The 26,984-nt window shown below is 42.1% G+C and overlaps 1 protein-coding gene across 1 annotated transcript in view; it reads right to left on the bottom strand.

The window, feature by feature from the left end:
* Positions 1-249: 249 nt before the first annotated feature.
* LOC149815895 (26S proteasome regulatory subunit 7-like) overlaps positions 250-26,984 on the bottom strand; it is a 30,855-nt gene continuing 4,120 nt past the window's right edge. The window contains exon 6 of the mRNA XM_089989424.1: positions 250-657. Coding sequence (XP_089845550.1) covers positions 651-657 — 7 coding nt within the window. The 3' untranslated portion in view covers positions 250-650. The remainder of the gene's footprint in view (positions 658-26,984) is intronic.

Here is a 26,984-nt window from a genome sequence, read left to right on the forward strand (position 1 = left end):
GACCCAGTTCTGAATAAGACATCTCCGAATCGATCATAAACCAATTGCAGCATAGGTGATCTCCGCACGCACTTATGCAATCTAGGTTGGGTGGACAGGTCGATCCCAAATCTCCAGTAGTTGATTATGCAATCTGCAATCATTTCTTGTGTTGGTATGTGAATAAAATTGAAAGTGAAGTGGGAATTTGCAATCATACTCTAAATCTGCAATCATTTCTTGTGCAAACTGGGGTTTTCTGTTAAATTATATGCATCACTAGACCAATTTGCAAGAGCATCATCAGAACAGCAGAACATCAACAATAAAAAAGAATTCACTGAAAAAGGGAAGAAAATATTAAAAGCTTTTGTTCGTTTACTTTGTAACCAAGAGCATGAGATACGACCAGAAACCCAGCTTACACAATTCAGAAGCTTGGAACCATCGAGCTCAAGGTCATCAGAAAGTCTGGCCATTTCGTCATCTGATGCTCCTGCCTGGTGATGGAAATTAGGGACTAATTGTACACCATATACTTGGGTGTTGCGCTGAACTTCTGGCAACCTTTGATTACCTTATTTACGGCATCAAGAAAATCCTTCTCAGTAACCGTCTTCCTACGTGCTCTGATGGCAAACATGCCAGCCTCCGTGCAGACGCTTCGTATATCAGCTCCTGAAAGAAAATAAATTAAAGTCAAATACGCTAGCATGAGAATTTTGATATGAGCACTATGAAAACTTTGATATTATTTACAAGAAAGTTTTTGCACGTTTTTTGTAGACGAAGGAATAGGGTGCATAGGGGGCTTATGAAGATTTCTGCAATGTAAGCTCTACTCCAAAAACTTTCTGAGTGGAATGATGCATACTATTTCTAACTTAGAATCGGTCGCACCGCACACTAACAACGTTCTAAACATCAAAAGTCCTCCGAAATTAGGCGTGAAAATCGGGAACTTCAGTATTTTTAATTTTTCACTAGAGGCAAATCTCTAGTGAGAGAGAGTGAGAGCACACTGTAATGAAGTGCCGGATGAAGTCTCCAAGAGCAAAACAAGAGAGCACGCACATACACAAATAGCCACTAATGGGCAAAAGAACAACACAACCACTTAAAGTGGTAAGGCACCCAAAAGAAGAGGAAAAATATATATTCCACTCAAAAGGCTTCAAAGAAGCATACTTTACAATGGGGAGAAACCCCTTTATTTATAGACAAAAGAGGAGGCCTTGGAAGGGCTCCTAGAGGGACGTTGGAGCCCTTCCAACGGTCATAAATATGACCGTTGGATGCTCCAACGTCCTAGGTGGGGCCCATTCCAAGGTGGAAAAGAAAAAGAATAAAGAAAAATAAAAAAAGAAAGAAAAAAGGAAATAAAAGAAAAGGAGAAAAATTACAATATGCGATAAGAAGTAAAAAGACTGTTTTACCCCTATATGGGTCTATTTGCAAAAGATATAAATATATATATATTTATATATGTAGATAGACACATAGACATATATATAATTAATATATATATGTGTATGTGTCGTGATCTATATATATAAATATATATATGTACAACATATTTTAACACCCCCCCTCAAACACACGGTGAGATCACCGAGAGTTTGCTAAGGAGAAAGAAGAAACGAGGCGATGGCAAAGCTTTGGTGAAGAAGTCCGCCAACTGGTACTCGGTTGGAACATAAGGCAATTGAATGGTGCCTCGTAGGAACTCATCACGAACATAATGGCAATCCATCTCAATGTGCTTTGTTCTTTCATGAAAGGTGTGATTGCTGGCAATGTAGATAGAGCTTTTGTTGTCGCAGCACAGCTTTGAGGGAGTTGAGAATGAGACTCCCATATCTTTAAGCAAACTTCTTAACCATACGATATCTGTGGTGATAGTGGCCATCGCACGATACTCTGCTTCAGTAGAAGAGAGTGAAACTTTCTGTTGCTTCTTACACCTCCAAGAGATAAGTGACTCTCCAAGAAACACACAATACCCTGTGGTAGAAATACGATCATCGGGGTTACCACCCCAATCAGAGTCAGTATAAGCAAGTAAAGTAAGAGGTGAAGAAGAGGGTAAGAATAATCCTTTTGTTATGGTGCCTTTCAAATATCTGATAATTCTCATGACAGCAGCCATGTGAATGGTGGAGGGAGCAGTCTGAAATTGACTTGCACTATGAACTGCATGAGAAATATCGGGCCTAGTGATGGATAAGTATGTGAGCGACCCAATCAATTGACGATAAGGTGTGGGATCAGCTAAAGGAGTGCCATCACTGGCTCTCATCTTGGCATTGATTATTTCTGGCGTCTCCACCTTCTTGTCATCAGTCAGTCCAGACCTGTCAATAATGTCGGAGGCAAGCTTCATCTGAGAGAGGACATACCCTTTGGGAGAGTATGCAACTTCAATACCTAAAAAATATCTTAGATAACCAAGATCAGACATATCAAAATTTTCTTTGAGAATATTCTTAATAAGGTTAATACCTCTCTTATCATTACCTGTGATAATCATGTCATCAACATATAATAACAAAATTGTAATGTGATCATTAGAATTTTTAACAAACAAAGCAGTATCAGTATAACATGAGGAGAAACCATTATCAAGAACTACTTTGCTAAAAAGATCATACCAAGCTTTAGGTGCTTGTTTAAGACCATAGAGAGCTTTATTTAACTTTAGAATATTTCCTTTACCAATTTCAAGACCTGGCGGAGGATCCATAAGCACTTCTTCATATAAATTTCCATTTAAAAAAGCATTTTTAACGTCAAGTTGATATATAGGCCATTGTTTAATGGAGGCTAAGGCAATTAAAGTTCGCACACTAGTCATCCTAGCTACGGGAGCAAAGGTTTCCTCATAATCAATTCCATATTCTTGAGCATAGCCTTTTGCAACCAAACGAGCTTTGTATCTCTCAAGAGATCCATCACACTTGGTTTTAACTTTATATACCCATCTACACCCAATTGCCTTTTTTCCTAATGGTTGGGGAATAATACTCCAAGTTTAAGCTTTGTTAAGAGCCTCTAATTCAACTTTCATTGCTTCAATCCAATGTGGATGATCTTTAGCTTCTTTAAAGGAAGTAGGCTCATGATATGAATGAATTAACATGAGACAAGCCCTATAATTAGGTGAGAAAGATTCATAAGATACAAATTTTTGTGGAGGTCTACTATTACGAGAAGATCTCCTAGGTGCATTAATAGGTTCTTCTAATGAGAGATCTTGAGAATATCTTTCAAGAGCAGGTTGATGTTCAATTCCTGACCGCCGGGTATATACATTCATTTCATTAAGATTCTCAACTTGAGAATCATTACCATGTTGGAGTATATCATTATGATGGGAGATGCCATCACAAGTATTATCGCAAGTACTTGCATCTGGTGTTTCAATTCTAGGAGCAAGATCAAATAGGAAGGAATAGTCAAGGTTTTCTGTAGATGTGTGAACATCAAATCCATTTTGTTCTTCAAGAAAGTTTACATTTCTTGATATATAGAGTTTATTATTTTGAGTGTCATAGCATCTATAACCTTTTTTATTTTCACCATATCCAATGAATGCACATTCAATAGCTTTAGGTGATAGTTTATCTTGTCCTTGAACAAGCACAAAACATTTACATCCGAATATCCTTAATCTATTAAAATCTGGAGTAATTTTGAATAATTTTTCAAAAGGTGATACATTTTTTAATGAAGCAGAGGGCATACGATTGATTAAATATGTTGCGGTAAGAAGAGCTTCGGCCCAAAAGTTTTTAGGAACATTTTTAGAAACAAGAAGTGTTCTTGTAGTTTCAATTAAATGTCTATGTTTTCTTTCCGCAAGACCATTTTGTTGTGGGGTTTTAGGACAAGATCGTTGATGTAAAATTCCATTTGTTTTGAAATAATTTTGAAAATCTTTAGACATGTATTCTCCTCCAGAGTCGGATCTAAATATAGCTATATTGTTTTGAAATTGGTTTTGAATAAGAATATGAAATTCTTTAAAATTATTAAAGACATCGGATTTGTTTTTAATAATGTATACCCATGTATATCTAGTAAAGTCATCAACAAAACTAACATAGTAGGAGTAGCCTCCCTTGGACAGAACGGGTGCCGGTCCCCATACATCGGAATGCACAAGTTCAAAAGGTATTTTTGACACAAAATTACTATGAGAATACGGAAGCGAATGAATTTTTCCAAGGATACAATCATTTCATGTGAATGTATTTGTATTACAAAAATTTTCCAAAAAAGGAAAGAGATACAATTTAGAAACACTAGGATGTCCAAGTCTTTTATGCCAAGTCTCAATATCTTTGGATTGAACATGATTACAAAATGATTTGGTTGGCAATGACAAAAATTCCATATAATAAAGATCTCCTCTTCTATGGCCTTGCCCAATCCGCTTCCCGGACCGGAGATCCTGCACATAGCAATAGGTAGGTGAAAAAGTGACATTACATTCAAAATCGGTAATTTGGGAAACGGAAAATAGATTTAAATTAAGTTTTGGAATAATTCGAATTTTGGGAACAAAAAATTCTTTGTTTTCATTATAAGTTTTCTCAAGATTCTCAATGCCTTCAACATCCAAGGATGTTCCATCGGCAGTGGAGACAAAAGATTTAAATTTGTTGAGACTTGTTTTTGATAAGAGTGATGCATTCGGAGTCATATGAAAGGAGGCACCCGAATCAAGAATCCAAGAGGTCATACCTGGGAAGGAGGAGATAGCGACGCCGGAAGTGGATGGTGTAGAGGAAAACTGAGAGGAGCTCATCTTCATGAATTGTTGAAGAGTTTCGGTAAGATGAGCAAGAGACTCTTTTATGTCACCATCTTTCTTTGAGTCTTCATTTGGAGGAGCTTCACCAACGGAGGCCACCTTCTTTTTAAATCTTGGGCAATCCGGACGAATATGGCCCGGTTCATTACAATTATGGCAAATGATTTTCCTTCCTCCACCACCATTATTTTTGAAAAAATGAGGTGGTTTGTATGGCCTTACATTGTTGCCGGGTCTAGATACGGCATGAACTTCATCAACATCTCGTTTTAATGCCAAACGAGTCTCTTCTTGACATAAGTCAGCCAAAATATCACTTAGAGGAGTAGAGGCCCTATGGAGAAGGGATCCTCTAAGTTGCTCAAATTCGGGGCGAAGCCCATGAATAAATTGGAAAAATCTTTCTTTTTCCATTTGCTCTTGCCTCATAGCAATAGCACTACCTTCCCATTGGGGTTCGAGAAGGACAAGTTCATCCCATAAAGAAGATAGGGCACTATAGTAGTCCCTAATACTCATATCACCTTGTTTGGTAGCTCTTACCTTTTCTTGTAGAAAGAAATGCCTAGCAAGGTCTCTTTGAGTGTACATGCCTTTCATAAAGAACCAAGCTTCATTAGCCTTCTTGAATTTGGCGAGATTTGCACAAATCTTTAATTCAACATTGTTCATGAACCATGCTAAAATTTTAGCATGCTCACTTTCCCAATCTTCTAATTTAGAAGAGTAATCAAGAATAGCCTTCTCTTTTTCCTCTTCGTTCAAAGCTTTTTCCTCATTAGCTTCAAACTTAGTCAACTTCAATTGTGGTTCCGGAATGGTTCCACATACATAACCCCAAAGTCTTTTACCTTTGAGATTGTTTTCCATAGCGGCCGCCCACATGCGATAATTGGTCCCATCCAATTTGAATGAGAGGTCGATTTTTGCATCTTTGTTGGCCATTTGTAGAAGAGGAATATAAATGCACGAAAGAGAAGGATATTACTTGTCAAAAGAAGATCCGATGAAGCTTTATCAACCAAGGCTCTGATACCATGTAATGAAGTGCCGGATGAAGTCTCCAAGAGCAAAACAAGAGAGCACGCACATACACAAATAGCCACTAATGGGCAAAAGAACAACACAACCACTTAAAGTGGTAAGGCACTCAAAAGAAGAGGAAAAATATATATTCCACTCAAAAGGCTTCAAAGAAGCATACTTTACAATGGGGAGAAACCCCTTTATTTATAGACAAAAGAGGAGGCCTTGGAAGGGCTCCTAGAGGGACGTTGGAGCCCTTCCAACGGTCATAAATATGATCGTTGGATGCTCCAACGTCCTCCTAGGTGGGGCCCATTCCAAGGTGGAAAAGAAAAAGAATAAAGAAAAATAAAAAAAGAAAGAAAAAAGGAAATAAAAGAAAAGGAGAAAAATTACAATATGCGATAAGAAGTAAAAAGACTGTTTTACCCCTATATGGGTCTATTTACAAAAGATATAAATATATATATATATATTTATATATGTAGATAGACACATAGACATATATATAATTAATATATATATGTGTATGTGTCGTGATCTATATATATAAATATATATATGTACAACATATTTTAACACACACCACACACACAAACAAGAGAACTATTATAATACATCCCATACCAGTAGAGTTGGGACACAGACGAGCAAAAAGCTCAAACTGGATCTCCCTCTCGCAATTCATAGTTCTGGTGTGGATCTTGAAAATTTGGGTCCGACTTTCCAGATCAGGTAGACCAAATTCAACTTTGCGATCAAGTTGTCCAGGACGCAGTAGTGCAGGGTCCAATGTGTCAGGCCTGATACATGAGAAAATGGGGAAAATTATATAGATGTAATAAAATAAAGCTAGTTTCCACAAGCTTTTCAATCATTACATTTTTCGAATTGGAAGACGCATTGGTGCACGGATAACATCCGTTGTATCTTGAATCCTTGTGCTTTCAGAAAAATCAGATAGTTCACTTACTTCATTAGAGTATGTGAGTGATTGAAGCTTCTAATCCACTTTACACAGTACTGTAGAATACTAGACTAACTCAAGTCTACAACAAACAGTCCATGTAAGGCTGCACAACAAGTGGAGCTAGCTCGGGCTCAACCCTTTTAAGCTCAGCACAACTTGTCCAACTAAATAAAATAAGCCGAGCTTGAACAAGGACTCAAGCTCAGTACAAATAAACGAGCCAAGCTTGATCAGCTAATCGAACTTGAATAGTCTCACTTAGCCCGATCTAGGCTCTTATGGTCATGTAAGGGAGAAACTATGGATATGTACAGTTTTTTTCCCACCAATAGTGAAAAAAAAGTCTTACCCCAACAGGTAAGTCGCATGCCTTGCATGATCTCAGGCCAAGCTTGAACACATGTTCTGGTCAATGAACCGAGCCCAAACAGACCAGGCCCGGCTCATATGCAGCACAACATGGACTCTTTGTTGTGTTCATTTTTCTACTTGAAAAAAAGTCTACAAAATCCAAAGCATGCAAATGAAGCTCTGCCTTGGGTATTTTTCGTTCTCTTAGATTAAATTGACAAATTGCATATCGATGGCGCAACTCACAGGTCCATACCAGCCTACCATGATCTAGAAGCTCACTAGTTTTAAAACCCTGGAGCTATCAACTGTTAGATACTAGAAACATGTGAAGGCATACTTTGTCAAATGACACTCAACAGGTCAATTTCTTCACTGCACCAGCAGCCAAACCTCCATACAATTTGCTAAATCACACAATCCTATACATATACTAACGGGTTCCTCCTACCACCTCATGATATGGACCCTTGAATGGATAGTTTAGATTTCAATGTTCTACCACATGTTTTGAAAACAAGATATACAGATGCAAGAGGAGGCTCGAGGTTCGTAGGGGCGTCGGTACGAGGAGGAGGAGGCTCGAGAGGGAGGTGTACCTCCCCTTGCCCTCCTGCGATGCTCTTAAAGAGCTCGAGGGAGGCGAAAATCGGGGAAACCCTCAAGGGGTTCCCCTTATCCAGTCGAGGAGAGGGGAAATGGAGCGGCGCGGGTGGTTGCGGTGTACAGGGGAAAGGGTTTTCTCAAAACCCTTTCTCCTGTGTCGGTTTTTTTTTTAACCCGAACGAGGACAGGCCCGGGTCGGGTCCGGACCCGGCCCGAGTCCGATAATGATTTTTTTTTTAACCGTGGGTTTTACATCCTACCCCTCTTAAAAGAATTTCGTCCGCGAAATATTTATATAATTCAAGAATCAAAATACAGGTCAGGATATTTTTTCCTGATATCGTTCTCAGGTTCCCAAATACATTCGTCAATTCCATGATGTTGTCACCAAACCTTTACAAAGGAAATGGTCTTTGATCTTAGCACTTGGTCACGACGATCTCCACTGGTCTTTATTCGAATATCAAGTCTCCTCTAATGTCCACATCATCATAATGAATGATGTGCGATAGATCGTGAACGTACTTCCTCAACATGGATACGTGAAAAACATTATGGATCTAAGCGTACTGAAGAGGTAACGCCACGCGATAAGCTGCTTCTCCAATCCGCTCCAGGATTTCGAATGGTTCGACGTATCTAGGACTTAGCTTTCCCTTTTTTCCGAACCGAAATACGTTCTTCGTCGGAGATACCTTAACAAAAACCATTTCACCAATTGTGAAGGTAAGCTCTCGTCGGCGTCTATCTGCATAGCTTTTCTGCCGACTCTGAGCAGTACGAAGTCATTCCCGAATCATTTGCACTTGTTGAGTATAGTGTTGTAGAACTATGGGTGCCTCCAGCCTTCGTTCACCGACTTCATCCCAGTAGACAAGTGATCGGCAAGGCCTCCCGTACAAAGCTTCATAAGAAATCATCCCGATACTCACATGATAGTTGTTGTTATACGCGAATTCCGCCAAACTGACGTGAGAATCCCACTCTCCCTTTCAGTCCATCATACAAGCTCGAAGCATGTCTTCCAAGGTCTGAATCGTACGTTCTGATTGCCCGTTAGTCTGAAGGTGAAACCCAGTACTGAACTTCAACTTTATGCCCAAAGCCAGCTAAAATTGTCCCCAAAACCTCGAAGTGAATCTAGGATCACGATCGGAGATAATCGAGACTGAAACACCATGCAGTCTCACAATCTCTCTAACATAGAGATCAGTGAGACTATCTAATGATTGGTTAAGACGGATATGTAGAAAGTGAGCAGACTTGATGAGTCTATCGACAATCACCCAAATTGTGTCCTCGGTAGACCCACTATGAAGTCCATGGTGATATCCTCCCACTTCCATAAAGGGATCTCTATCTGCTGCATGACCCCACCAAGTCTCTAGTGTTCGATCTTGATCTGATGGCACGTCAAATACTTCAAGACATACTCATCACGTCTTGTTTCATTCTGTTCCACCAATAACTCTGTTGTAGGTCCTTGAACATCTTTGTGCCACCAGGGTGAATGGTATATCTAAACTTGTGGGCTTCTACAAGAATTTCGTCTCGTAAGACCGGGTCATCAGGAACCCAAAGGTGCTCCTTCAGCCATATACTTCCATCCTCCTTCAGACGAAAAGGTGTATCTACCAGTATCGCTTGAGCCTTCAACTTCTCGTAGCGTGCATCCGTCTTCTGCCCATTGATGATCCTAGCTAATAGCTCAGGTTGAGCAACAAGATGGGATAAATCGATTGAACCTTGAGTGATTGCGAAAGGTTCCCAAGAGGCTAGGTCTTCGACCAACCTCCATCCAGCAAATAAGGCATTAATCGAAACTTCAGGTGCTTTGCGACTAAGGGCGTCAGCCACGACATTCGCCTTTCCTGGGTGGTAGGAGAGGGTGAAGTCGTAATCTTTGAGGAAATCTAGCCAACGTCAGAGCCTCATGTTCAGTTTCTTCTGTGAAAATAGATACTTAAGGCTCTTATGATCGGTGAATGCCTCGAACTGCTCCCCATACAAATAGTGTCGCCATATCTTTAGTGTGAACACAACCGCGGCTAACTCTAAATCATGAGTTGGGTAATTCTTCTCGTGAATTTTAAGTTGCCGAGAGGCATAAGCGATCACTTTCTCATTCTGCATCAGCACGGCCCATAAGCCTGACCCAGAAGCATCAGTATAAATCACGAATCCGCCTTTACCAGAAGCTAAGGTCAAAATAGGAGCACTGGTAAGTCGCTCCTTCATTAACTGAAAACTCGCCTCGCACTTCTCGTCCCATAAGAATCTAACATCTTTCTTCAGCAACTTCGTCAGGGGTAACGCAATTTTAGAAAAATCCTGAATGAATCTTCTGTAGTAACCAGCTAATCCAAGAAAACTCTTGATATCATGTGCGTTCTTCGGTTGCTGCCAACTGAGTACAGCCTCAACCTTTGCAGTGTCCGCGGACACTCCTTCCTTAGAAATAACGTGTCCCAAAAACATAACTTTTTTGAGCCAAAATTCACATTTAGAGAACTTGGCATACAAACGTTCTTTTCGCAGGGTCTCCAACACGATGATTAGGTGTTCCCGATGTTGTTCTCGACTTTCTGAGTACACCAAGATGTCGTCGATGAACACGATCACGAAGGTGTCCAAAAAATGGCTTGAACACCTTATTCATTAAGTCCATGAAAGCTGCAGGGGCATTGGTCAGTCCGAACGGCATGACCGCGAATTCATAATGTTCGTATCTCGTCCGAAAGGCCGTCTTAAGAATATTATTATTCCTAATTCTGAGTTGATGGTATCCAGATCTAAGGTCAATTTTCGAGAAAACTTTAGCCTTTTGTAATTGATCGAACAAGTCTTCGATACGCGGCAGTGGGTACTTGTTTTTTATCGTGGCCGGGTTAGGCATTCGATAGTCGATGCACAATCGCAAGGTCACGTTCTTCTTCACGAAAAGCACAAGAGCTCCCCAAGGAGATACGCTGGGGTGAATAAATCCATGATCCAACAACTCTTGCAACAGCTTCTTGAGCTCCTCAAGATCAGTTGGCGCCATCTTGTAAGGTGCTTTAGAGATTGGCGTTGTACCTGGTAGCAATTCAATATTGAATTCTACCTCACGAGACGGCGGAAATCCCGATAGCTCTTTAGAAAATACGTTGGGATAATCGCGAACAACATCCAGCTCACTGATGGGGATAGGCATCGGATCCGATCGGATGACACTAACCAGAAAGGCAGTGCATCCCTTCCGTAAGTAGTTCTGCGCCTTTAGCACCGAGATCATCCAACTTGCTTGCACAGGTCTGGAAATTCTGAATTCTACTCTCGAAGAGCCTGGAGGTGATAAAACGATCTTGCCATCACGGCAAAATATCTTGACATGATACTTGTGCAACCAATACATGCCTAGGATGACGTCAAATTTTGTCATCTCAAGCAGGATGGCACAAGCAGGCAAGTGTCGCTCTGCTACAACTATGTCCATCTCAGGTATATAAGTGGTGCAAACTGTGTTCTTCCCAATAGGGTTATACACGTCTAACGCATTGTCAAGTGGTTTTAAAGTTATATGCAATTGTTCTACAATTTTTTCTGAAACAAACGAGTATGTGGCACCACAATCAAAGAATGCAAAAGTTGCTTGACCAGCAATAAGAATGGTACCTTGAACGAGATTCCCTTTGGTCAATTGTTCGACCGTAGCTGCATAAACTCGACCCGACTCCTTGACACTGCTTGGTTGTACTCGTTGCTACTGATGATGAGGTGGTCGAGGAGGTTGAGATACGTTGTCGGTTCGCTTGAGGTCATCTACTGCTTTTTTTCGACAGTCACGTATGAAGTGACTCATCTTGCCACAGTACAGGCATCCGCCTGTGTCCCGTGGACAAGATTGTCCTACGTGAGGCCTCTTGCACTTGGGGCAGCTATCTCCAGATGGCTGCCTGGGCGGTGGATGGCCCTACTGTCGTTAGCGCTTTGCCTGAGGGAACTGTTTCTTCCCTCCCTCGGTCTTCACAGAAAGTGGTGGTCGCTGCCTTGGGCCGTCGGAATGGGTCTTCTTCTGATCACCACTTGTCGCTGGTGGCTTTTTCGCATGTACACTCTTTGAACGCTCATAATCCTTGTTCAGTAGGGTGGTTGCTGCTACCGTCGCAGAAAAAGTCACGGGCATACTGGTGAGAACCCTATGCCTGAGTCCTTCAATCCACGAATGAACTTCCCAACCCGCTCATGATCATCCTCGAACAGGTGGGGACAGTAGCGCTCCAACCGTTGAAATTTAGCGATATACTCGTTCAAACTTAAGTTGCCTTGACACAGCTCCAGAAATTCTACCTTCTTTTCCCTCGCATGAAGAGGGAAGTATTTTCCGAGGAAAGCCCTCTGAAAGGCCTCCCAAGGAATCACCTCAGCACCCTGGAACTGCACTTCCTAGGTGGTGTCCCACCATTCGCGAGCGTCGTCCTTCAGACAAAAAGACCCGAACATCGTCTTCTTATCATCACGGACGGACAACACTTGAAACACTCGATCCACCTCTTTGACCCAACTCTCCGCCAAGTCAGGGTCAACTTTGCCAGAGAAGGTAGGAGAGTCAAGCTTCAAAAATTTCTCATAAGTGGCGGTTGGTGTATTCCCAATAAGGGAACCTGAATCCTGTTGTGGGCGACCCTGGCTTCGAATCGCCTCTGCCAAGTAGTTGAGGGTATCCATCATGAATCCCCTCTGCTCGCGCAACTCATCAGTCATGTTGTTGCTTGAGTTCTTTGTCATCCTTTAAAAGCAACCAAGGTTAAGAGTCAAAAATACCGAAGAGGCACAACAAAACATAAGCATACAGGGCAAAATATAAGTTTTTATTACGAACGTCATTTATTTTGAATCCAGCAGTGCCGGTAAACAAGCAAAAAGTTCTGTTCCGTGATGATAAAAGGAGTTCACGGACTCCAACAAAACTTGGTAGGTGCTACCTCCCTTTAAGAACCGCTAGAGTATTGCCTAAGATATTCTCTTTTATTGCCTGTGCGCTTGAATTTGCGCTTAGGGGTGAAGGGAGGTGGTTCCTCGTAAGAGGTCTCCTGCCCGTAGAGGGGCGTCGCCGGAGTATATTCCGGTGAACCAAGACTATAACTTGACGAATCAATTACAGGCGTGTATGTGGGTGATACACCGTCCACTGGTTCTGCTGGAGGTTGTGGTTGCTCGCCTGCAGTCGAAATTGCGATCTTGTCATCGTGCTCGGCCTTGCGGAGGCAGGCATCCATGGTGTGCCCTGATTCTCCACATAAAACGCACTCCTCTGCTAACTCAGGGGGAACATAACCTCCCGATGACTCTTGTGATGCCTGCTGGCGCACCAGAACATGCGAAGGCGCGAATCCACCTTCTCGAGCATACACCTCAGCCCACGTTGCTGCCAAGGGTATTTGGTAGGCGGCCGGTAGTGGGAAGTCTTGCTCATCCGTAAAGGTGGGTAGAGAAGGGCGGTTAGCCCAGTAACCAGCCCCGAACATCCCCTGTCTGCCCCGAACCTCTTACAGAATGGTCACGCAACCTACACGCGCCCCTACCGTGACTACCACTAGAACCAGCAAACAAATTCATCTTTCGAGCTATACTATGAATAGAAACAAGAATATAATTTAGTCTAAACAAACTATAAAATATCAAAGACTTACAGCGCGATGGGATGCTCAATGGTCAAGATTCACCTCTTTCTGATCTGGCTCAAATACCAAGTTGTAACGCCCCAAAATTTCAACTTGTGATTTCGAAAACATTATCAAAAAAACTTTCAAAGATTTAGAGTGTTCACTTTTAAAATGGACAACGGAAGACAATTAGAAAGGAACACAAGTTAAAAATTCCTTGGCACGTTAGCAAAAAATATTCCTTTCACATGAACAACTACTTAAATGAAGTAAGAAAATAAAACAATAGGTTATTAATAAAATCTGTAGTTTATTACAGAATGAGCATTTTCCCAAAGTCCAATAATCTAAAGAAAACTCCAAAACTCAGAGCCAAAACGCCAGCAGAAAGAAAGAAATCTTAAACCATGTTGCACCACGCCATCGGCCGCTTGTGAAGTCCTACTCATCACCTGCCCATGAAATGGGTCAATTTCATAAAAAATCAGTAGATGCACGAATAGATAAAGTAGACTAAAACAAAGCAGGACATTCATGAGATAAGCAGTTTATTACATTAAAACAACAAGTACAATTGTAATCTATTCTAGCAAGTGTAACATATGCAAAGAGCTATTATTTGAAACATTTCTAGTGTAAGTCTCAATCATCTACAACTATTTAAAAATATATTCTTTAAGTTCTGATATTAATTGGTCTGTAGATACGCACATACGCAAAACATAGAAACAACTGAGTCTGATCTTAAGATTTATTATGTCAGGTGCTTTTCATTAACCCGGATGGCTGACTGAGTCCGCTCCTAAGGGGACGATCAGTGACCAAGAGAGTAAATCCCCAAAGGCATTCGTAGCCCATGGATGCATCCAACTTCTGCAGAAGTACCTGGGAGTTACCACCTAGGATAATTTATGGTAATCCCAATTCCTCTAACTCTGATGACTGGGGAAGCCGAGTCTTTTGCCCGTGGGGTGGTTGTTAACATGTCCATCGGAGTTTTTGTACCATCCATTCTCTCCCTTGATCAACTGTGAAGGTCGAATAAGCACGACGGGGATTTCTTAACCGCCGCCTCATTCTACATGCTCTGGTCTGTTAGGCCCACTTGGGCATCTTGCCTGTGAAGGCGAGTTGTCACCATTTATGTGATCTCAGTATTGTGCTTAATGCACGCTTCGAGATTGCTACAACCTCATCATCTAAACATCATAACACCCATAGGACGTACTTGTCCAAAAGTACGGTCGTACCTACCTAGAGGTACGACTACGATGAGAGGGCAACATTTAATGTCTTGTGATTCTTTTAGTTCATACATGACATGTATTGCTCTTTGAGCATTTGGCCTGTGGAGGCCGACATTATTTCATTTATATCAATAAAGTGTTGATTGTTCATTTCGAGGTACTCAATGACCTCTTGTACTATTTGTACCGTACATGTTTTAAGGTCCGGTCACGATAGCAAATTCGTGGGTTTCTCGATGGATAACCCATCACCGTATTTCATAAAATCAGTAATATACTTGGCATGCTCAAATACTAAGAAACAAGAAGTCTCAGACAAGCCCTGGGATTGTTGTGGATTCAATCATTTCTTCCGAGTAACAGACTCGGGATACATTTAGTTGCATCTAACAACGCATAACTAGCTCACGAGCTTTATAAGCAGAAATTCATTCTCGAGGAGTCAGCCTCGCACGAGGAAACACCTCCTCACGAGCTATTAGTGTCTGTACCCCATTTCACACCTTTTCAAAAGGGCAAAATGTAGTACGTACACCTGTACACCCTACGAGGCTTGCTTGAGGGCGGCTACAAGTTTCATCATGAAATAACAATACGACATCTATAGTAAAATCACAACAGTGAGCAAGTACAGAGACAGTCATAGGCATTTCTGTAAAAATGAGTTCATCCGTATCGCATACATCAAGCATTAAATTCCACAAGAATAAGAACGAGGAAAACCCAAAACCGACAATCACAAGTTAGATAATTCTACAGGTAAGCAGGTATGCAAAATAAACCATTCTATCTCAGAATCCTTATAGTTTATTTCATTCATCCAAAATCCTCGTGTGATTTTCCCCTACCTCGGGATGTTGTGCAGCTACGTGTGTCTACGAGTGTAGATGATACGAGGCTCAGGCCGCGGAGCCAGAGCGGGGTTCGATGCGAAGTCTGCAAAAGTGTGGGCATTCAACGCTATATTATTTATTATGCCAAGAAAAGAAAGTCAGGCAAGGCATCGCTCCCTGCCTGTCGGTCGAAAACAATGAGAGGCGGCAGGGGTATGCCCCTGCTTGCAGAAATCAAAAAAGCGACAGGGAGTGAGCCCCTGACTGCCGACGACAGCGAGGCGACAGGGGGCGAACCCCTGCCGATAACAGCGAGGCGGCAGGGGGCGAACCCCTGCCGACAACAGCGAGGTGGCAGGGGGCGAGGGGCGAGCCCCTGCCGACAACAACGAGGCGGCAAGGGCAAGCCCATGCCGACAGTACCGAGGCGGCAGGGGGCAAGCCCTTGCCGACAGCAATGAGGCAGCAGCGGGCGAGCCCCTGCCGACAGCACCGAGGCGGCAAGGGGCGAGCCCCTGCCTGCAGAGGACCAAGAGGCAGCAGGGGGCAAGCCCCTGCCTGCTAAAATAGAAAGGTGACAGGGGCATCACCCCTGCCTGCCAGATTCCCAGAGGCAGCAGGGGCGAGGCCCTGCCTGCCGGGAACACCAAGGTGGCAGGGTGAGCCCCTACCCATCGCTGAGCGAGAGATGGCAGGGGAACGAACCCCTGTCGGAGAGAAAGAGAGAGAGAGAGATCGAGGCGGCAGGGGCCACCAACCTCCTGTCGACCTCTTGGCAGGTCACGAAGGAAACGGGAGGGCACGACACGGTTTGTTGGCCTTTTGCCGTCTTCTCTACGAGAAACAGAGGGGAAGGGAGGAGAATGGAAGGGCGTACCTGGGAGAAGCTTGGCGGCGTCGGCCGTCGGCGGGGCTGCCGCGCTCCGGGAACGAGAAGAGGCCGGCGCGAAGAGAGCGAGGAGGAGGCTCGAGGTTCGCAGGGGCATCGGTACGAGGAAGAGGAGGCTCGAGAGGGAGGCGTGTCTTCCCTTGCCCTCCTGCGATGCTCTTAAAGAGCTCGAGGGGGGCGAAAATCGAGGAAACCCTCAAGGGGTTCCCCTTATCCAGTCGAGGAGAGGGGAAATGGAGCGGCGCACAGGGGAAAGGGTTTTCTCAAAACCCTTTCTCCTGTGTCGGGTTTTTTTTTAAAACCCGAACAAGGACGGGCCCGGGTCGGGTCCGGACCCGGCCTGGGTCCGATAATGATTTTTTTTTTAACCGTGGGTTTTATAACTTTCTCCTTTCCGTCATTGAACATTCAAATCTGTTGAGAAAATAGAACCAAGATAGAGAGTATGATGCCAACAGTGACACCCTTAAAGACAACTGAGAGACAAAGAGACAAGTGCACTGGATGCTACCACAAAACATAGACTTAAGAAAATAATTCATAAATAGAACTGCAAAAATCATAAGGTGGTCAGACTTGAAAGCGGACGCAAAAAAAGATATGGGAAGCAGAGGCATTTTAAAATTTATAGGAAGTTAGAAGTGAGGCATTTTATAACTTATAAGAAGTGAGAAGTGAGGAATCGATTTGAAAGAAAAATGAGAAACGAAAAGAAAGTGATATGAGAATCAAATTGAAAGTGAAATGGGAATTGAATAGAAGGTGAATAAAATAAAAATGATTATTCTTAAATTTCATTATTTTTTAGTATAAGAATTATATTTTTGTCAAAATCTAAAAATACAGATTGCTAATTTAGAGAAAGCACATGGGAAGGGAGTGGGAAGCATGGGCGGAAGCATATAGAAAAAGTAAAAGCATGAGAGGACATACAGGAAGCATTGGCAAACCATGTGGGAAGCATGAGCAGGAGCACATAGAAAACATAAAAATAAGTATGAGAGGACGTATAGGAAGCATTGACGAACCGTGTGGGAAGCATAGGAGAAGCGTGGGAGAATCAAGATTCCCAGCAAGTTTCAGAAGCGAGGAGTATTGCGCTTCCAAAGCGAGTCTCTGGCAAGTGTGCTTCCCACCTATCTAAGAAGTTTCTGGTAACTCTAAAATCACAAACATTTTTCTCTAGGTGAACACTTTGAATACGAAAGAAACTGCAAGGACGGAGAAATGTATGGTAATAACAAAAATCTTTGCAAATGCATAGGCAAATATTTGAAGGGAAAATCACATGAAGATACTTCCCCAACTAAAGAAAGTGTAAAATATGCAAAAAAGGGATAAATATAAGATGATTAAAATCTCAACAATCTAAAAAAAAATGAAGCAGCTGGATGATATCTTTTATCTCTTAATAAGTACAAGAAGATGGTTAACATGATTAATCTTGTTACTCCACAAAATCTTTTCACTATTTTTATGCTATATCTTATCGGTATAGTTCTACAAAAGGCACAATTAGGGATGGCAGTGGACCGGAGCGGAGGCGGAGGGACAAGGTCTCCACCCCCGCCCCGTCTCAAAATTTTGCCCTCCATCCCGCCTCCATCCCCACACGGGTTTTGATTTTAACCTCCATCTCTTGTTCATTCTGTATTTCATGTCCTCCATCCTTAGTCCAAATGGAGCAAGGCGGGGCGGGACCCCATTTTCCCGATCCTTCCGCTGTTGTCACCTTCCGCCGTTAGAGGAAGGAGAGGAGAGAAATGAGAGCTCGCGGGGCTCATTAGAGGAAGGAGAGAGGAGAGATTCGAGAAAGGGTTTTATGTTAGGGTTAGGAATATATATATATAAGGGTATAATAGTAATTTCCTTAACAGAGATCGGGGACGGGGTGAGGCGGTGTGGGGGAAAGAGTAAGTCCATCCCCGTTCAGGTTTTGATTTTAACCTCCATCCCTGATCCATTCCTCGTTTCATGTCCTCCATCTCCAGTCCAAACGGGGTGGGGCCTCACCCCGGTTCCCGGGGTCCACTGCCAACCCTAGGCACAATTTACCTAGTGACTGTATATTCCCTAGTGTACTTTTGCTAGGATCTCTACCTCTTTTGGATTCCTATCATAGTCAACAATTGCAAAGAGTAAAAGTCTAGGCAAGTGAATATCTAGGAGAAACTAAAATTCTTTATTAAAGAAACCTATGTCACATAGGTACGAGTGTGGGTATGGGTGACAGTGTAGGTATGTAGGGAACGACATGGGAATTTTTAAAAACTATGGGTTCAAGAATACATATATATATAGGGAAGGGGGATCATCCAACCAAAGAAAGGTCCAAAATCTACAACCAACGACGATCGACAGCGTTACATATCGAACAATCTAGTTTTACATATTGGGTTTTTATCATTTATTTAGTAAGTGAAATGTTTTAGATTATGAATTTTCAATATTTAGATGCATTTATGAAAGTGCTAAAAATCAACGTCTCACAATACTTTGTATTGTAAATTTTTAAATGCATTGTGAGACGTCAATTTTTCATGTTTCAAAAACATGTCTAGATGTCATAAAGTCCTTGTGTAAAGCATATTTCCTACTAAATAAATTATAAAGAACAAATATATATGGTCTGGTCGATGAAACGCTCAAACATTGGAGAAGAGAAGTCATCTGATCGCTATTGTTTGTAGATGTTGGACCTTTCTTTGGTTGGACGTGTGTGTGTATATATATATATATATATATATATATATATATATATATATATACTTGTGTTTCTTTTGAGAAAAGCATAAGTGTGTGCACGGATGTGTGTGTGTGTCTGAAACACCATACAAGTATGGATGAAAACAACCATTTATGCAAATTAAAAATGGATGAAGATGATCCCATAAAATAAGCAGTGGCTTGGGTTTGGACGCTGTCAGATCCAAAACTGGTATTGAAAAAGGTGTATAGGCATTGGATCTGACCCGATCCATGCACCCGATATGTAACATGTAACTATTTTTACATTTATCGGGTCTGAATACACCAGACCCGGACCCATACTATAATGTATCTTAAATACACAAGTTAGGTCACGATTTCTTTTTACAGAAATCGTGACAGCCGTAATTGTTTTCTCTCTCCCTCTCTCTCTCTCTCTCTTCTCTTTCTCAACGCAGGTGCAGAGGAAAACTTTCATGGTATCAGAGCGAAGATCCATCTAGGGGTTGCGGAGGATTCCAAAGGTGCGACAGATCAAAGGTTTGAGGTTTCTTTCTTCTCCCATCTTCTTTTCTTCTTCAGTTTTCTTCTCTCTACCTCCATTCCCAATCTCCATCTCTCGTTTTTCCCCTCTTCAGTCTTTTCTTTTCCTTTAGTGGATTCACGCCTCACGTGAATTCCTAATCTGTTCACGAAGAGCTCACGTGAACCCTGGTTCACGGTGATCCTGTACATCAAGAAAGGGAAAAGCCTGTTTCGCGTGATTCCTTTTCTGCGTATCCCTTCAAAAAAAATTCTTCTCTTTTCTGCGTATCCCTTCTTATACTGGGTTGGATATCAGGCAGGTCTGCGACATCAAATTTCTTGGAATACAGCCTGCGTATCCCTCTTCTTATATTGGGCTTGGATATCGGACAGGGCTGGATATCGACTCTCAGAACCCCTTTCTCGTATCATATTTCTTCTGACTGTTACGAGTGGGATCCACATTGAAAATACAGTTTTTTTTCTTCATTTCCTTATTACTTTCACATTGAAAATACAGTTTGATTTTCTTTCCATTGCTTAAATATCCGACCTTTCAAAAGTAGAAAAGAAAACTCAGTCTTTGAATACAGCCTGAATTTCTTCTGACAGCCTCTGGTCGCAGATTTTTGAATTTCTCAACCGTAAAAAAAAAAGGGGACGATCAGCAAACATCTCTGGCTGCAGACTGAGCACTCTGTGGATACTCTGGTAACACAAAAAGGGTTCCTTTTTCTTGTTAAAACTCTTCCTCATGGATATTCATTCCTCTTCATCCAATCTTTCTTCAAGTTTTCTCACTCAACTCGTTTATGAAAAGTTAACTACCTCAAACTTCTTGATCTGGAAGAGACAAATCATTCCTTTTATAAGGAGTCAAGGTCTCTTGGGTTACCTTGATGGAACCACTCCCGCTCCACTCGAATTTGTTACGAGAGAGGAAAAAGATGACAAAGGAGTAAGTTCAATTGTGTATGTCAAGAACGTAGAGTACCTAAACTGGGAAAGAAAAGATCAGTCGGCGGTTGCATATATCACTTCCACCCTGTCCCAAGAGGTCCTTGTTGCAATTCCTGACAATTATACTGCTCTCCAACTTTGGGAAAAATTGGTTCAAACATATTCACAAGTTTCGCAGGCACGAATGGTTTTTCTCAAGAGAGAATTTCAAATGCTGAGAAAAGATTCCATGACCATCATAGAATATTTGAACAAGATGAAGACTATCACAGACCAACTTGCAGTCATAGGGTGCGCGGTGAGTGACAGTGATAAGGTACAACAGACTCTGAGTGGATTGGGATTCAACTACAATATGATCGTCACTTCACTATTGTGTCTCCCTGCTCTTCCTACCTTTGATGAGTTGCGAGCAAAATTGATTCAATATAAGATGACTCTGAAAGGGTTCTCTGAGGAATCTCACATTCACACAAATTCTCAGGAAGTTTTTGCCACGGGAGTAACTTATGGTAGAGGACGAGGACGAGGAGGACAAGGGCGAAGTGGACACGGAGGGTGTGGTCTGCTTCCCACTCCAAATACGTTCGCTCATGCGCAAGGATCAAGATCCATTCCTACTTGCTTCCTTTGTAACAAAAAGGGGCATATCAAAGCGAATTGTTGGCATAATCCAGAGAATAAAGGAAAGGGTCCACAGACAGAAAACAAAAGGAAGTTCTCAAATGATGGAGAGATTAAAGATATGCTGATATCTGCGTTGTCAAAGTTGAAATTGAAGCAGAGTGATGAAGGCACTTGATTTGTCGACTCAGGGGCAGCCACTCATGAAAAAGTAAGATTGTCACTGGAGATGGATCCCACCATCCTGTTTCTCATGTTGGAAAAATTGTCATCCCCATGTCATATTCCACTCTTACTCTTTCAGACGTTCTTCATGCCCCTGACATTAAGAAAAATATTGTCTATGTTTCCAAACTTATTGATGATAATAATGCTTCAGTTGAATTCACTCCCTTCTCTGTGCAGGTCAAGGACCTACGCACGAGGGAAACATTCGTTGAAGGAAAGAGACGAGGCAATATGTATGTCTTTGAAGAAGCTCTTTGTCACGTTGTTCGCCCTGTCCACCTGAATTCAAAGCCCTCATTAGAGTCGTGTTCATCCTCTTCTGCTAATGTTTTTAGTATTTCTGAATATAATAAGTCATTCTTATGGCATAGTCGGTTAGCCCATTGTGGGAGTCATTTTATTGAGAAACTTGTATCTAATAATCTCATTCCAAAAGAAAGTCTCAATAGGGATGAGAACAGTCACAAATGTTCCAGTTGTCTTTCCTGCAAGAGTCATGTATTGCCTTTTCATTCCATTAATAAGAGAGCTTCAAAACCTTTTGAGATAATCTGTTCTGATGTATGGGGACCCGCCCCAATTGCTTCTGGATCTGGAAGTAAATACTATCTAATATTTGTTGATAACTATTCTCGATACACTTGGATATATTTCATAAAAAATAAGTCGGAAGTCTTCTATTTGTTTCAAAATTTTCTTTCCCTTGTCAAAAATCAATTTTCTGAGTCCATTCAATTTTTCTAATGTGATGGAGGTGGGGAATTCTCATCCCGTGATTTTATTTCTTTTCTTCAAAATAACGGAATAGGAAGAAGGGTGTCATGTCCTCACACCCCTCAACAAAATGGAATTGCTGAACGAAAACACAAGCATATCGTTGAAAGTGCCATGAGTATGCTCCATGACAGCAATCTTCCCATCAACCTATGAACAGAAGCTTTCCATTCAGCCGTGCATGTGATAAATAGATTGCCTATGGTTGTTCTGGAAAATAAGTCTCTTTATCACTGTCTTTTTGGAACTCATCCTAGTTATTATGATCTGTGTGTTTTTGGATGTGTCTGCTATGTGCATATCGATCAGTCTCTGAGAAACAAGTTTCAAGACAAGGCTTAAAAGTGCAGATTTGTGGGATATGCAGATGATTACAAAGGATATAGGTGTTATGATCCCACCAACAAACGCATCAGAACCTCAAGAAACGTTTTCTTTGATGAACAAAATTTTGATCACGGAGCTGACACAACGAATATGCCAACTGAAATTTACTATCCTTGGTTGAGCTCAGAACTTGTTACTGACTCCAATGAAGCATGTTCCTCAGATTGTGTGCAACAAGAAGGAGAGGTGTTTGAGAACACTGCGACGTCGGGATCACAGAATGCAGAGGAAGTACCGGGCAGATATAAAGGCATTGTCTATTCTAGACAGAGACCGACAACATCAAGTCATCCAGATCATGTCTCAGTCGCCAATCCTGCGTCTTCTCATACTCTTGCAGCCAGAAAATCAAACCGCATACGACATCCTATTGATAGATGGGTTAGTTATAACAGCTTCTCCTTGGATCTTCAACTATTTTTAACTGCCATCAATAAGGACGAAGAGCCCATCATGTATTATCAGGCAGCCGCTTCTATGAAATGGGTAGAAGCCATGAATGATGAAATGCAAGCCTTGCATGAATGTGGAACATGGGAAGTTGTTCCCAGACCACCTGATAAAAATGTTGTCGGATGCAAATGGGTCTACAAAATCAAGTACAAACCAGATGGAACCATTGAACGATATAAGGCCAGGCTTGTAGCAAAAGGATTCACCCAAGAAGCAGGGCAAGACTATGATGAGACTTTTAGTCTGGTTGTAAGAATGGGAACGATTCGAATCATCATCTCCCTGGCTGTTGAACATGGATGGAAGTTGAGTCAGCTTGATGTAAAAAATGCATTTTTACATCGGAATTTGAAGGAGGAAGTATACATGGAACAACCCCCTGGATATCAAGAACAAAATTGTAAAACCCATGTATGCAAGCTAAAAAGAGTCATCTACGGCCTGAAGCAAGCATCTCGCTCTTGGTTTGATAGCTTCTCGCTAGAGATTCAGAAGCATGGATTTTCACGTTCCATGCTGGACCACTCATTATTTATTTTTAAAAGCCCGCCTGTGACCACTCTACTATTAATTTATGTCGATGATATCATCATCACAGGAAACTCTGCGGACCATATCCAAAAAATAAAAGACTTATTAGGTCAAAGGTTCAAAATGAAAGATCTTGGAGTTCTACGTTATTTCCTTGGTGTAGAAGTTGATAACCAGGCTCATGGCTTGACACTCACTCAACACAAGTACACCGTAGATGTTCTCAGCAAGGCAGGCATGAAAGACTGCAAACCTCTGGGAACACCGAGTGTACTTCATCAAAAACTTAGCGCTCATGATAGAGATCTGTGTGATGACCCCACCAGGTATTGTAGCATAATAGGAATGTTACAATACCTCACATTCACTAGACCTGATATTGTTTATTCAGTCAATCAAGTGTCTCAATTTATGCATGCGCCACGTACTGGACATATGGAAGCAGTCAAGAGGATCCTTCGATATCTGAAAGGGACTATTGGAGATGGATTGATATATTTACCACAGTCATATGGCCAAGACGAGCACGAAATTACTGTATATTGTGATGCAGACTGGGCAGAAGATCCTGACAAACGAAGATCTACATCAGGATATTGTGCCTTCATTGGAAGAAATTTAGTCTCTTTGAGCAGTAGAAAACAAAAAGTTATCGCTAGATCAAGCACTGAGGCTGAATATAGATCCATGGCTGTTGCCACTGCCGAAGTCACATGGATCAGGCATCTTCTAACTGAAGTAGGAGAAAAGATCTCCCACACTACCTTGCTCTGTGACAATCAAAGTGCCATCAACATGTCTTTCAATCCGGTACATCACAGTCGTGCCAAGCACATTGAGATCGACCAACACTTTGTGAGACAGAAGGTTGAAGAAAAAGAGCTTGAGTTTGTCAGCACTGAAAGACAGGTTGCAGACATATTTACCAAAGGGTTAACCAAGGACCGCTTTTGGATGTTGTTCATGGTTCAAAACCATAATCAACTTGAGGGGGGTGAAAAAGGTGTATAGGCATTGGATCTAACCCGATCCATGTACCCGATATGTAACATGTAACTATTTTTACATTTATCGAGTCTGGATACACCAGACCCGGACCCATACTGTAATGTATCTTAAATACACAAGTTAGGTCACGATTTCTTTTTACAGAAATCGTGACAGCCGTAATTGTTTTCTCTCTCCCTCTCTCTCTCTCTTCTCTTTCTCAACGCAGGTGCAGAGGAAAACTTTCAGGTATGACCCGTAGACATGAAGTACCAGTACTCTTGTTGACATGACTAAAGCATCCTTTCAAAAGTACCCATGCTACATACACCATTACAAAAGATATTTCTAATTAACACGTTAATTTAAACATATAATTTTCAAAATATTATTTTGCTTGAGGCTTAAAACTTAAATGTGATTTGATTTGATTTTCTCCTAACCAGTATTGTTAAAAGCGTGCCTCGAGGCGCACTGAAAAAGCGCGAATAACATGAGGCATGTGCCTCATAGGCTATGAGGTGCACACCTCAGGCTGAGGTGTGCACCTCATTGAGTTTGGGTCAAATGGGGGTCAAAGCCCCCATTTGACCAAAATTAGGGGAGGCCTTGACTAATTAGGGCTCTCTCTCTCTCTCTCTCTCTCTCTCTCTCTCTCTCTCTCTCTCTCTCTATATATATATATATATATATATATATATATATATATATATATATATATATTTGTTCAATTTCTTCCCATGTTCTTGAACAATCTGACATGTTAGTCAGAAAATTACTTAATTCTTGTTAATTAATTAACTAATTAATTATATTGATAGAGCATAAGGTCATGGGAAACTTTTATTGGAGTTTTTGGTTTTTTGGTTTTGTTTCTCATGTGGATATTGAATGTATATCACCAGTAACTTAAACCTTGTGAATTTTGTTGCACTTTCAATTTGTAAAAGTGCTTAATTGTTATGTTTAATAACTCTAGTTGTTGAGGATATGTAATTAGTTTTTAGTTAATTCACAATTCACACATTTATTTCTTTATGTTGTATTTATATTAATTGTCTCATGTTCCTTGGTTAAATAATCACATCTTCTTTGTTGGATCAGTTAAATTTATTGCCATGTAGTCATTACTTGGAATCTATGTCACAGGGACTTGGCAAAACAGGTGTCGCACCCGCGTCGACGCCACGCGACATGGGTGCGCATGCGGTCAACACGACCCTGGGTGCGGTCAACACACCCAGGGTCATTTTTGTCCACTTTTTGGCGTTAAAAAAAATCCCCAATGAAAAGGAGGATTAGGGCAAAAAAAAAAATTGCCCCTAATCTCTCCTCTCCTCTCCCCCTGAGCTCGAGCTCTATCCTACCGACGCCCCAGCTCCACCTCCCAGGCTCCTCCTCTCCTTTCGCAGGTACGTACCCTCTCTCGCTCTCTTCTTGTGTCGGCAGGGGAGGGGGCCGAGCCCCCCCCCCCCCCCTCTCACTCTCTTGTTGGGTCGGCAGGGGAGGGGCCGAGCATCCCCTTCCCTTTTCGCTCTCTTGTTGGGTCGACAGGGAAGGGGCCAAGCGCCCCCCCCCCCCCTCTCGCTCTCTTTTTGGGACGGCAGGGGAGGGGCCGAGCCCCTCCCCCCCCCCTCTCGCTCTCTTGTTGGGTCGACAGGGGAGGGGTTGAGCACCCCCTGCTCTCTCTGTTTTCGGTAGGGAAGGGGTTGAGCCCCTCCCTGTTTTTGGCAGGGGAGGGGCCAAGCCCCCCCACCCTACTCCCTTTGATTTCAGGGGAGGGGCCAAGCCCCGCCTCTCGCTCTCGTGTTGGGTCGGCAGGGGAGGGGCCGCGCCCCCCTCGCTCTCTTGTTGGGTCGGCAGGGGAGGGGCTGAGCCCCCCCCCCCTTCTCCCTGTGTTTTCAATAGGGGGAGGGGGTCGAGTACAATTGATTTGAAAATTTTAATGTATTTTTTTTCAGGATAAAAATGACGGATAAAGGGAAAGAACTTGTGTCATCCTCATCCCAACATGTGAGTTCTGCTGCTAGTTTTGCTGATAGTTGCAGTGGGATTGATGATGTGGGGGCACTATGGGTACAAGTAGATAAACTTGCAAAAACTGGAGAAGGAGGTGGTGGAAACAAGAGATTTTGATGCAAGCTCTGCGAAAGAGATTTTGTTGGGTCTTACACAAGAGTGAAGGCTCATTGGTTGAAGATATCAGGACATGGCATTTCAGCTTGCAGAACAGTTGATGAGGCAATGCAAAGACAATACAAGAAAATACAAGAAGAATATGAGAAGAGAAAGGCAATGGTCGATTCTTGTGCACTTAGTGTGCCATTTGCAAGCCACCAAGAAAATGCTGGAAAAAAAAGAAAAGTCAATGTAGGAAGTAGAGGAACGATACAAGCAACATTCAATACATATGGAAAAGAAGAATTGGATAGAAAAGTTGGGAG

Source organism: Nuphar pumila, chromosome 15 (assembly GCF_984573655.1).
Source record: "Nuphar pumila chromosome 15, dmNupPumi1.hap1.1, whole genome shotgun sequence".
NCBI classification, from domain to species: Eukaryota; Viridiplantae; Streptophyta; class Magnoliopsida; order Nymphaeales; family Nymphaeaceae; genus Nuphar; species Nuphar pumila.